The sequence below is a fragment of the Schistocerca piceifrons genome, chromosome X (assembly GCF_021461385.2).
Source record: "Schistocerca piceifrons isolate TAMUIC-IGC-003096 chromosome X, iqSchPice1.1, whole genome shotgun sequence".
NCBI lineage: Eukaryota > Metazoa > Arthropoda > Insecta > Orthoptera > Acrididae > Schistocerca > Schistocerca piceifrons.
Window position 1 is genome coordinate 891,089,345 of NC_060149.1, and position 12,638 is coordinate 891,101,982.

Here is a 12,638-nt window from a genome sequence, read left to right on the forward strand (position 1 = left end):
CTCTGTCATTTTTTTTTCTTCAGTGTGGTTACATAGTTCATTTTACAAATTTTGTTTCTTCCTTAGATTTCAGGTGATAGAATTCGTTTGGTGTATGGTTTTAATTCGAAAACTATGTGGGTAAGGAAAAAGGGACTGACAACCAAACAGTTTAGTCCCTTTAATCCACAAACCAACCAACCAATGTAATTGTTGTTATTGTGCTTGTCATGCTCAAATGCTTTGTGGAAGAATGGATGTAGTTATAACACCATGCTGTTGTGATTGTCTTAAGTCCAAAGACTTATTTCATGCAGCTCTCCATTTGATCTTTGAATAACTACTGTAACCTATACCTTCTGAATCTGCTTGCTGTATTCATATCTTGGTTTCCCTCTGCAATTTTTACCCCCCACCTCCCCCAACCCACCTGAAGTACTAAATTGGTGATTCCTTGATGTCTTAGAACACATCATATTAACCGATCCTATCTTTTAGTCCAGTTATGCCACAAACTTATTCTCTCCCCAATTCTGTTGAGTACCATCTCATTGGTTATCTGCTCTACCCATCTAATCTTCAGTATTATTCTGTAGCACCACATTTGAAAAGCTACTACTCTCTTCTTCTCTGAACTGTTCACCATCCATGTTTCACTTTCATACATGGCTAATTCAATACATGTACTTCCAGAAAAGAGCTCCGAACACCTTAGTCTGTATTTGACATTAAAAAATTTCTCCTCTTCAGAAACACTCTTCTTCCCATTGCCCTTCTGCAGCCATCATCAGTTATTTTCCTGCCCCTGTATCAAAACTCATTCACTACTTTTAGTGTCTCAGTTCCCAATTGAGTTCCCTCTGCATCATCTGATTTAATTCGACTACATGCTGTTGTCCTTGTTTTGCTGTTGTCGATACTCATCTTATATCCTCCTTGCAAGACACTGCTCATTCCATTCAAGTGCTCTTCCAAGTCCTTTGCTGTCTCTGACAAAATTACATCGTCATCAACAAACATCAAAATTTTTATTCTTTTCCAAGACCTGTAATTTCTACTCCAAATTTTTCTTTTGTTTCTTTTACTGTGTGCTCAATGTACAGATTGAATACCATAGGGGATAGGCCACAACTCTGTCTCACTCATCTGGTTTTTGTATGAGCTGTAAATAGCCTTTTTCTCCCTGTATTTTACCACTGCTACCTTAAGAATTTCAAAGAGAATATTTCATTGAACATTGTCAAAAGTTTTCTCTAGGTCTACCAATGCTAGAAATGTGGGTTTGCCTTTCCTTAACCTAAGAAACTTGTAGGGTCAGATTGCCTCTCATTTTCTTACATTTTTTTGGAATTCAAGTTTATCTTCCATGAGGTTGGCTTCTACCAGTTTTTCCATTATTCTATAAAGAATTCATGTTAGTATTTTGCAACCACAACTTGTCAGATAGATAGTTTGACAATATTCGCATTATTACATTCTTCTTGAAGTCTGAGTGTATTTCACCTGTTTCATATCTCTTGTTCATCAGGTGGAATAATTTTGCCATGGCTGGATCTCCCAGGGCTATTAGTGGCTCTAATGGAATGTCATCTACTCCAGGGTCCTTGTTTTGACTTAGGTCTATCAGTTCTCTATCGAATTGTTCTCGCAGTATCACATCTCCCATCTCATCTTCATCTGTATCCTCTTGCCTTTCTATAATATTGCCTTCAAGTTCATCTCCCTTACACAGACCCTCTGTATATCCCTTTCTGCTTTCAGTTTTCTCTTCTTTGCTTCAGACTGGTTTCCCATCGGGCTCTTGATATGTTTTCTCCAAAGGTCTCTTTAATTTTCCTATTTGTAGTATCTGTCTTTCCCCTAGTGAAATGTGCTTTTAAATTCTTACTTTTGTATTAAATTCATTTCAGTTTAACCATTTTGCAGTTCCTGTCAATCTCATTTTTTAGATATTTTTATTTCTTTTGCCTGCTACAGTTGCTTCATTTTTTTGTCTCCTTTCATCATTTAAATTTAATATATCCTGTGATACCCAAAGATTTCCACTAATACTTTTCGTTTTACCTATTTGATCTTCTGCTGCTGTCTCCATTTAATCTGTCAAAGCTACCCATTCATCTTCGACTGTATTCCTTTGCCATGTTCTAGTAATGCTCCCCCTGTAACTTTCGACAACTTCTGGTTCACTAAAGTTATTCATGTTCCACCTCCTTAATTTCCTACCTTTTTGCAATTTCATCACCTTTAATCTACAGTTCAAAACAACAAAATTTTGGTCATTGTTCACATCTGTCCCTGGAGAGATCTTACAATTTACAATCTGGTTCCAAAATATGTCTCGCCATTATATAAATTAATCTGAAAGCTCCCAGAGTCTCCAGGTCCCTTTCATAAAACTTGCATGTGTGAGTAAATACACTGAAGCACCAAAGACACTGGTATAGGCATGTATATTCAAATACAGAGATTTGTAAACAGGCAGAATAAGGCACTGCAGTTGGCAATGCCTGTGCAAGACAAGAAATGTCTGGCACAATTGTTATATCAGTTAATGTGGCTGCAATGGCAGGTTATCAAGATTTAAGTGAGATTGAATGCAGTGTTATAGTAGGCACATGAGTGATAGGACACAGCATCTCTGAGGTAGTGATGAATTGGGGAGTTTCCTGTATGACTATTTCATGAGTGCACTGTGAATGTCAGGAATCCAGTAAAATATCAGACCTCTGACATCGCTGTGGGTGGAAAAAGATTGTGCGAGAATGGGACTAATGACAATTGAAGAGAATTGTTCCACATGACAGAAGTGCAACCCTTCTGCAAATTGCTGCAGTTTTCATTGCTGGGACATTGATAAGTGTTAGAGAATCATTAAACGAAACATTGATATGGGCTTTTGGAGCTGAAGGCCCACTTGTTTACCCTTGATGGCTGCATGACATAAGCTTTACACCTGGTCCCATCAACACCAACATTGGACTGTTGATGACTGGAAAAATGTTGCCTCATTGGACGAGTCTAGTTTCAAATTGTATCGAGTGGATGGATGTGTACAGACATGGTGACAACCTCATGAATCAATGGACCCTGCATGTCAGCAGGGGACTGTTCTAGCTGGTGGAGGCTCTGTGATGATGTGAGGCATGTGCAGTTTGAGTCATTTGGGCTCGTTTTTACATCTAGATAAGACACTGACAGGTGACCCATACATAAGCATCTTGTCTGATCACCTGCAACCATTCATGTCCATTGTGCATTCTGACACTCTTGGGCAATTTCAGCAGGGTAATGCAACACCCCACACATCCAGAATTGCTACAAGATGGCTCCAGGAACACTCTTCTGAGTTTAAACACTTCTGCTGGCCACCAAACTCCCCAGACATGAACATTATTGAGCATATCTGGGACACCTTGCAATGTGCTGTTCAGATGAGATCTCCAACCTGCCATACTCTTACAGACAACCCTGCAGGATTCATGGTATGAATTCCTTCCAGCACTACTTCAGACATTAGTCAAGTCCATGCCATGTCATATTGTGACACTTCTGCATGCTCGTGGGGACCCTACATGATATTGGGCAGGTTTACCAGTTTCTTTGGCTCTTCAGCATGTAACATTAATGTTGGAAGCAGAATTGTAATTAATATGAAATAACTGTAGAATATTACTGTAAAAAAATCATAATTTGCTAAACATTAGTTAGTACCATTTATATTTGGATTCAGACTGCTGTGCCAGCATGTCGTGACTCATTGTTGCAGAGTGGGCTTCAACATCCGACTATGCTTAAAAATGACAAAATGTCAAATGTGCAGGTGCAATAAATGTTTTTAAGAGTCATATGTGGAATGACTTTGTTCAATAATTACTACAAGGTTGTGGATTTAGTCTTCATTAAAAGTGAATGACAATTGGTGGTGTAGGCAGAGTCTCAGGAGCTTACTATGGTGGTAAGGAAGGGAGCTGTAATTTGACCTCCATAGGTATACCAGAGCTTGTTGCCTAATGTGGGCTCATAACTGTAGCCTATAGCTCATAGTTCAAACCTTTGCCTTGTTGAGGGCACAGGTGAGTGACTTCATTATGTAGCATGTGGAAGTTTGAGATCAGCTGAGAGGCATAGCCAGCACTTGTGGGAGCCTTGAGTGGTTACTTGGGCCACAAAAAGGTTTTATCAGAAGAATTGTCTAGCTGTCATGGGCAGAGCTGATTGTGATGTTAGACAGTATTCTTAGGACATGATATGAAAGCATAGTTAGCATATTGGTGATTTCACCTAGCACTCTGACATTTCTGTACCTAGCAGAATTACCCCCCGATTGACACTAAATTTGTGGAGCAATTAGAAATACCTCCATATTGCCAGTTCTTTAGTCTTGGGCAGGTGCTCCAGCTAACTGAAACACACACACAAGGTACCACCACTTAACAGAGCATTAGGTTGTGACCTTTGTGTCTACCACCTCCATGGCTGTTATGGCAGAACTTGTCCTACATATCCCCAATGTTTTATCAACCAACCAACCAACCACAGTGCCTCCTGCTTATCAAACTGATGGTGATTTCTCATTTCTGAATTCAACAGGCCATCAACATTGGTGTGTAGAGTGGTGGACCAGTAGTTTATCTCGTAACAGTAACAGCTCAATAACAGTGCCCACCACTGTAATAATTGTTTTGCCTTATCTGCAAGGTTTTTCCAGAGCCTAGAGAGTTATATTAGTGGCTTGTGGACCATAACCAGGTAGAATTTTGTTCCATATAAGAAAACATGGCATTATTCGATACCATAAATAGTAGACAGTGTCTCCTTTCTTGTGTGACTGTTATACACTCGAGGCCCTGTGTTTCAGACATGTATGAAATCAGTTGTTCTGTTCATTGGGGAAGGGGGGGGGGGATTTATTTCACAGACTACTGTCTATTCTAACATGCAAAGTATCTGCCACCAGGAGTAAATGTAGTGGGGCAGAAATCAGACTTTCAAACAACTTGTTAGGTGAATAATGACTGGCGAACAGTGTAAATGAAATTTGTTTCCTCTTTTTTAAAAGAACTGAGAGGTACGATATCTGTACAGCATAGAGCATAAATTTACCATGGCAATTTATCATGACTAAGAATAACTGTAAGATTGAGGGATGTACACAGATCAAGAGTTGCTCCAGTGTGGGTTAATATGGGCTGAAGACCATTTTTGCTTCATGTAGGCTACTAAAAGTTGTTTTCTTTTGTTAAGATTTGCTGTTAGGTAGATGCAGTAACTATATCATCATCTAGATAGTTTGCAGCAAGTGGTATCACCTGTATAAGCTGCTATAAGCATTTATGAAATACAGCTGGTGGATGGTAATGTATTATACTCATAGAGCCCAAAAGGCTCCTTAATGAAATTTGTCATTAAAAATATATCACTTTTTGAAACCAACAGCTCAGTTCATGGAATCAGTACTAGAAATAAGAATAATCTTCACAAGGATTTAAACTCACTCACTCTTGTACAAAAAGGTGTGATATTCCGGAACACACATTTTCAATAACTTGCCAGCAGCCATAAAAAGCTTAACAACCAATGAAATTCAGTTTAAGAGAAGCCTAAAGGATTTATGGGTGGCCAACTCCTTCTACTCCATTGATGAATTTCTCAGTAGAACCAACAGATGTGTGTGTGTGTGTGTGTGTGTGTGTGTGTGTGTGTGTGTGTGTGTGTGTGTGTGTGGGTGGGTGGGTGGGTGTAAGTACAATCTAACTTCCGCACCATTTCAGTGCAGTAATGTGTTCATTGTAAATAAGAATTATAGTAGTTGTATTACATGTTTATTACCTTATAAATAAAAACAACTTTTTTAATTTGAATTCAGTGCATTAGTGTTTGTAAAATGATTCTTTCATATGTTCATTAAAAAAAAAAGACGATCATTCCACTTAGGAACTGTGGAAGGTACATTACCTCATTTGTTTCAGTTGTAAATATTTGTCATGTATTAATGTTTTTCTGACATGTTCTACATCCTGCAGGACCCCCTCACTATGGAGCAATTGCAATGAAAGTAAATTTAATCTAATCTAATCGATTGCCATAAAATGTTTTAATTCTTCGTCTAATGGTATTTTCAGGTAAGTATTATCTAGGAATATCTTGGAACAGAGCTGGTTGCCTTGTAGCTTTGCCAGTAATAATTCTAGACAGAAAAGAGGATTAAAATTTAAGTAAGATTGCAAACTGATAGTAGCTCTAAAATAACCACAAATCCAACTTGTGCCAGTAGACTTTATAATTAAAATCATGAGCATGGCTAGATGTAATTCATGTCACAACACCTGATGCTTCTATGATCATTCTGCTTTCCCTACCCATGCATACAAATGCAACTCGCATACACATGGCTTCAGCAGCCTGAAACTCAGCATCTCAGATATATGATGAATAGCAGCTATCCTTTTCATAATATTGTTATGTGCCATCCTGGAAATTCCATTGTAAAACTGTATTACATACACTGATAGGTATACACTCCTTACTAACTAGCATTTAGTAAATTATGATTTTGTACTATAGTATTCTAGGCCAGTTTAATATTAATTACAATTTTTCTTATGATGTGTACTTGTACATTTAAGTTAAATTTCTTTTTTTATGCAGCAACTGCATTGCAATTTGTATTAAACTTTAGTGTTCATAAAATCATTTACACCATAGTAAAATTTTTCTATCAAAGGTTAGAGGGAGGTTTGAAAATATTTTTATTATGTACTTCATTTTCAAAGGGGGTTTTTCTAGGGCTTTTTTTCATGCATGGGATGGCTTTGATTTGTACTTCACGATGTTGTCTATGGGCTCATGGAAGAGGTTCCATTTCCTTGTGTCATCATTGCATTGTATCTTGTTACCTGAAGTTTCAGGAGCATATCTGAATTTTGTCCAGTGTAGGAGTTTGTATTTGTATATGCTGGATAGTGTTAGTATCTTAAGATCTTTAAGTGCTGGTGTACACAATTCTGCAGGTTAAGGGTCAGTTATCATTCTTATTGCTCTTCTTTGTAATTGGAATAGTCCATTAACGTTTGTTTTAGGAGTCAGGAGATGCTTCTCCAATCCATAACTAAACATCAAATGGATTACTGCATACTATATCATTTTCATAATATTGTTTTCTTCTACGTAGCTGTGTTTGTGCAACACAAATAGGTTTGAGATGAGTTTCCCACTTACATGTCCTATGTCCTTATCCCAACTCATATTTTCCTTTATTATTATTGTAAGGAATTTTGTGTGTTTGGAGTTTTCTGCTATACACTCATATATGTATCTGATATCTTAACTGTAAAGGTTTCTTTAGACTGAAATTTAGAAAAAGTGTTATAGTGGTGTTGTTAATCAAACGCTTCAAAGTTAATGCACAGTCCAAGTACTATTCTAATGAATTATAGTTCTCTTTGCATAAAATGTATAAATCGCTAAACAGAATACTATAGAGATTTAAACTGAACCTTGTACTTGAAAAACAAAACCAGTACATTCACCCAAACCAAAAATGTTAGTTGCTGTTGGTGAAGGCACTACAAAAACTGTTAGTAGTCTACACATTTCTATAGATAACATTGACTGTTACTTGTCCTTTTAAAGAAATTGCCCAATTCATGTATGTTACCAGACAAATCCTCATTGCCTCCAAAGGTGATGAGCCAGTATGACAGTATGTTTTAGCATGAATTAGGGTATCCACATGAAAACAGACGCCCAAATTGTTGAAAATTAGTTGCATCATTAGTTCACCATCAGCTAATACCACAGCAACACTCGATGGCCTGATGCTCTCCTGGGACATGCTGCACCAAGGTGCAGGTTCTGCACTACATAGATAGATGGCAACTACGTGCCCACATTTCTTCTAAGCAAAACATGTAGCTTTGTGCTATTGGTAATCATGCCAGCTGAATTGGTGGAAACCCTCAACACAGAATTTCCTTCATTTTCCTACCTGTTGCATACTACTAGTGCAATAACTACCACTAATAAGATTAGCAAATTTCTGTCCTATATGTTAACATTTTTACATAAACCAATTTAGGAATAACTAACCACATTCCTAATACGCTGAATTGCACTTCTGTGCACTAGTACCGCAGAATTTGCAAATGTAATTCTCAATGTAGGATACACATTTGGAAGCTGACAGATCAGCATGGGATGTACACTGAGCAGTGGACTACAACTTAACATGTTACCTGAGGTAGGAGATTAAAAGCCTCATCCAGCGGTAGATGAAATCAGGTTGCAGCATACTGGGGACAGGCGAATCTGTTTGGACTGTAAATCAAATTAGAGAGGAAAATTCCTGCTGCTAGGTAGCCTTCATGCATTAGGCATAGGCCAGCAGTTGTTGGAAATGTTAAGCTCCTGCTCACTGGTATTTTGAAACTAAGTACGAGCCTTGGGCAGATTGTATAGGATATTAAGCTGTTTACAGGCAATTTCCACCCTGCACCAACTGTAACAGCCTTTCCAAGATTATACATATAGTATCATTAGTGACAGACATGTTAGGAGCAGCAACTATGAACAAAGGTGTTGAGTCTGATTGATGTTCACCCTCAACATGATCAGCCTTAACAAAGCAATAAAGTCAGTTAATTGAGAATTGAGTGGGGTTGTTGTGGGCTTCAAGTAGGGCTCACATTACAGTAGTCCCAGTTTGTGATACTGGGATACATGTCAATAGTAAGAGAAGAAATAGTTGACAGATCTGTTAGCCGAGAGAATAAGGGGTCCACAGTCATACATGACAAAATTTCTGTAATTACTGGTTTAAGGGGGGGGGGCCTTTTTTAGGTTAACTTCTTCATCTTGACGGGCAGTACTGGAAGAGACTAAAATAAATGAAATCTCTAATAATGCCAGACTAGAGAAATTGGGATGTGCATTTAGTATCATGCAGCAAAGTATTATAGGCCTTGAATACCAAAGTTAACAATCTTTTATTTACCTAAATGAACTAGGAAGTGGAAATGTAGTTAATGTAATTTACCTATCTGATCACCCTGTAGATAAGGGAATAGAAACGTTACATGTCATTTCATTCAGTTCTTCCCAAGGCAGTTCGACATGTACAAAATCTCGTATATATATTATAGGTATCCTTTGAATTTTCAGATAACTGTACTGTTCTGTCCTGGATGTAATAATAATAATAATAATAATAATAATAAGGTAACATGTCACCATCAACAACAATGGAGCTTGCGAGAATGGAAATACAGAAAACTGACCAAAATTCCTGGGTGTGCGTACTGCTCAGAACTCATTTTGGAAATTACATATTATAGATATTTCCAAATGCTTAATATTATAAACATTTACTCTATGTGCAGTTTCTGATTTGGTGATAAAAACATAAAAAAATAGCTTATTAGCACATAGTCTGGTGATATACTGAATAATTTTCTAGGACAAATCCACGCTGCAAAAAGTATTTATTGCACAAAAACATGTTGATAACATCATAAAAGTTCATGTAGGCAACTGTTTAAAAGTATATCATTGAAAATTAGTTAAACCGTTTAAAAAAATTAGACATGCTAACAACAGCCTGAAAATACATTTACTCCTTTGAAACTACAGGGTGAGTTGTTGCAAGTATGATCCATGGAACATGCAAAAAAAGTAAATTAAATTGATTGATAACAGTGGATGCATGTTGGACAGCTGACTAGTCATTGTTGAATGCATGTGAGGCAGCTGATGGACCATCATATGACTAAGCTATATAAAGAACTTTGATAAAACTGTGTTCAGGCTTTCTGAACACTGGCCCAAACAAAATAAGACAAACACTTCATAAATTAAACAGTCAGTACAAGTATAAGCTGTGTTACTGCGAGTATTATAAAAGACTATAGGTCAGGAGATTATGATTTATACAACTGACTCACTCTTTGACTTTCGGTGGAAGTAGTATAGAAGATACTATATGTGGTTGCTTCTTAAATAAGACGATACCAAACTAGGCAAGATTTCTAATTACAAGCTGCTAAGTTCTTAGAATGCTCATACTCCTCACAATAGCCTGAATACTGTAGAGTGACCCAGGCACTGTGGAGCAGCCCATATTGTTTACTTCTAGAATTGAATAACAAAGCAGACTGTACATGATTATCTGAAATGTTAGTACCATTTAAAAATTTAGAAACCATTGAACATCTGCATTCAAAGTTGGCTTCAAATCACCAAACATCAGAATGATTGGTGTTGACAGCATCAACATAGTTACAAGAAGTGTTGATGATGTTTCTGTGATATTTTGAACTTTCTAAATGTACAGTTGCAGCATCAGTTACTGTTGCCACAATTCAATAAACTTTATGTCCATGATGCAGTAATAAAATGAGGATTTGAGTTCATTAGCCTCAGTTTTGTCATAGCCTGACATTAACTATGCTAGTCACTGCTCCAAAGCACGCATCATGTCAAAACCAAAATCAACACTAAGTGAATGGCTGGAAATGTCTGAGAGATCAAATGTTCTGCCTGTGCTCTGCATGGGCTCACGCCAGTACCAGTTATCAGATCAAGAACAGTCTCACACAACAGACACAAACACAGTTTCAAATTAAAATACAGGTCCATAAAAGTGATTATATTGCAGAACTATTAAAAGGATTTAGACCTGAAAATGACGGAATTCTAGAAAATGGGTTTGTAGTGGTTACACATTACTGAGAGCTGTGAAAAGCACTACATGTTCCTCCTAATAAGAAGATGCATAAGAAAATAAGGGCTGATTTGAATCTTCCACACAGATTAAAATTGCATGCCAGACAGATAATCACACTTGAGACTTTCACATTTCATGGACAAGTGCTCTAGCTGCTAAGTTATCAAAGCATGTTTCATGAACCACCTACACAACTTCGCTCCTACCATCACCTCTTTCATCTTCCAAAATTTCTTCACAGAATTTCTCCTGTGCACCATATGGGACTACCAGTTCTGTGAGAAATGAGTACTAGTCCTGCAAGGTATGAAAGAGAATTTCATCATTCTATACCACAATTTGATCAAATTTTGGGCAGATGTCACAAACTGCAGAGGGATGATCTCTTGAAACTCAGAGCTGTTTAGTTCCTTAAACTGTCTCAAGAAACCAACCAGCAGACAGTTTTAATCAGGCAGGGAGTTTCAAATCAACACACACTCAACTTCAAAGCAAAAATTCATATTGGAAAAAAAAGTTTGTAGTATCAGTACCCACTACAGAAAAATTATTTCATGGAAGCCATTGTGGGCTACAGCAAATAGACAAGAGACAGTAAAAAGCAGAAGCATTAGAACTACAACAATTTTCAAATTATTGACTACCATTTATTGTATTACTGCTGGCCAAATTGTAAACTGAATGTTATGAGGTGACTAAATCATATTCATAAACAAGGGTCTCAGAAAAACATCTAATGTTTGTCACTTCCTTCATACAAAATTACCACACAGACTAGTCACTAAAAAATACAAAATCAGTTTTTATCATGAAATACATTCAATGATAATTGTTGTAGTTCAGTTATTACAGGTACCTATTACACAGCTCCAGAAGAAAGTTGAGGAGCTCAAAGAAGAGGAAGAAATAAAGGTGGAAAGCTATAAAAATGTTCTGAGAGACAAACAGCAGTTGGAGGGAGCTAAAAATGAAGTATTGAACTACATGAAAGCTGAAAATGAGATTGCAAAATTAAGAAATGAGCTGATGCAGAAGTACATGTAAGCCTTTCTTTTCACTTCCAAGTAATGTCTTAAATAATTGGGATTAGCTCACTACTGTTTGACAAATAACCTTAAGCTACCATTTAAATGTAAAGGAAAGTTAGTTGTAATGTGGTGCAATGCAAACACTTGTTGTAATATTTAATGATGAGTGTCTCAATTTTATTTAATTTGTTGACATGTTATCACTGAAAACCATGCAGACTAGAGTTTTCTGATTAATCTTTCTTTTTTTAAAGAAATGTATATTCTGCCCATTTTCTCTAATATTAGCAGTCATATTCACAACCAACTCTGTGATTGGGATGTCCCCAGCTATGGTATTACATTTTATACAAGAATGCCACAAACAGCGGTATCTTGAACAAGTTTTATTAAAAAACTTCCTGGCAGATAAAAAATGTGTGCCCGATCGAGACTTGAACTCGAGACCTTTGCCTTTCACGGGCAGGCGCTGTCATTCTGGAAGTTTTATTAAGGCATTACTAGTTTCCTGGCAGATAGCTACATCATCAGGTGCATATCTAAATGACAAGAAATAAACAGTGGTTATGACTGAACCACTATGCATCAAAGTAATACCAGAACCTTAAGCACCTAATTGTGAGAATAAATAGAAACACAAGTGTGCTTGCAAAAATTAAAACATGGTAAACAATATGGCAGAGAATATAGAATGCCTCATCTTTATGGTTACCATAGTGTTGTAGGTTGAATAGTCAATGAATAAAAAGTTGGGAAATTGAAAACATCCTACACAATATAACCAGGATGTACCTATAACCAAAGACTGAAACACTGGACGAGACACTAACATATCAGTGAAGCAAGGAGCAGAAGGCTTACTAACTAATCATTACAACACAGAACCATCCAGGTGAGCTGCAGCAGTTACT

The 12,638-nt window shown here is 37.0% G+C and overlaps 1 protein-coding gene across 1 annotated transcript in view; it reads left to right on the forward strand.

Annotated features, from left to right (window-relative positions):
• Positions 1–6,088: 6,088 nt before the first annotated feature.
• LOC124722760 (structural maintenance of chromosomes protein 4-like) overlaps positions 6,089–12,638 on the forward strand; it is a 70,646-nt gene continuing 64,096 nt past the window's right edge. Inside the window, exons 1-2 of the mRNA XM_047247898.1 lie at positions 6,089–6,101; positions 11,538–11,739. Coding sequence (XP_047103854.1) covers positions 6,089–6,101; positions 11,538–11,739 — 215 coding nt within the window. The remainder of the gene's footprint in view (positions 6,102–11,537; positions 11,740–12,638) is intronic.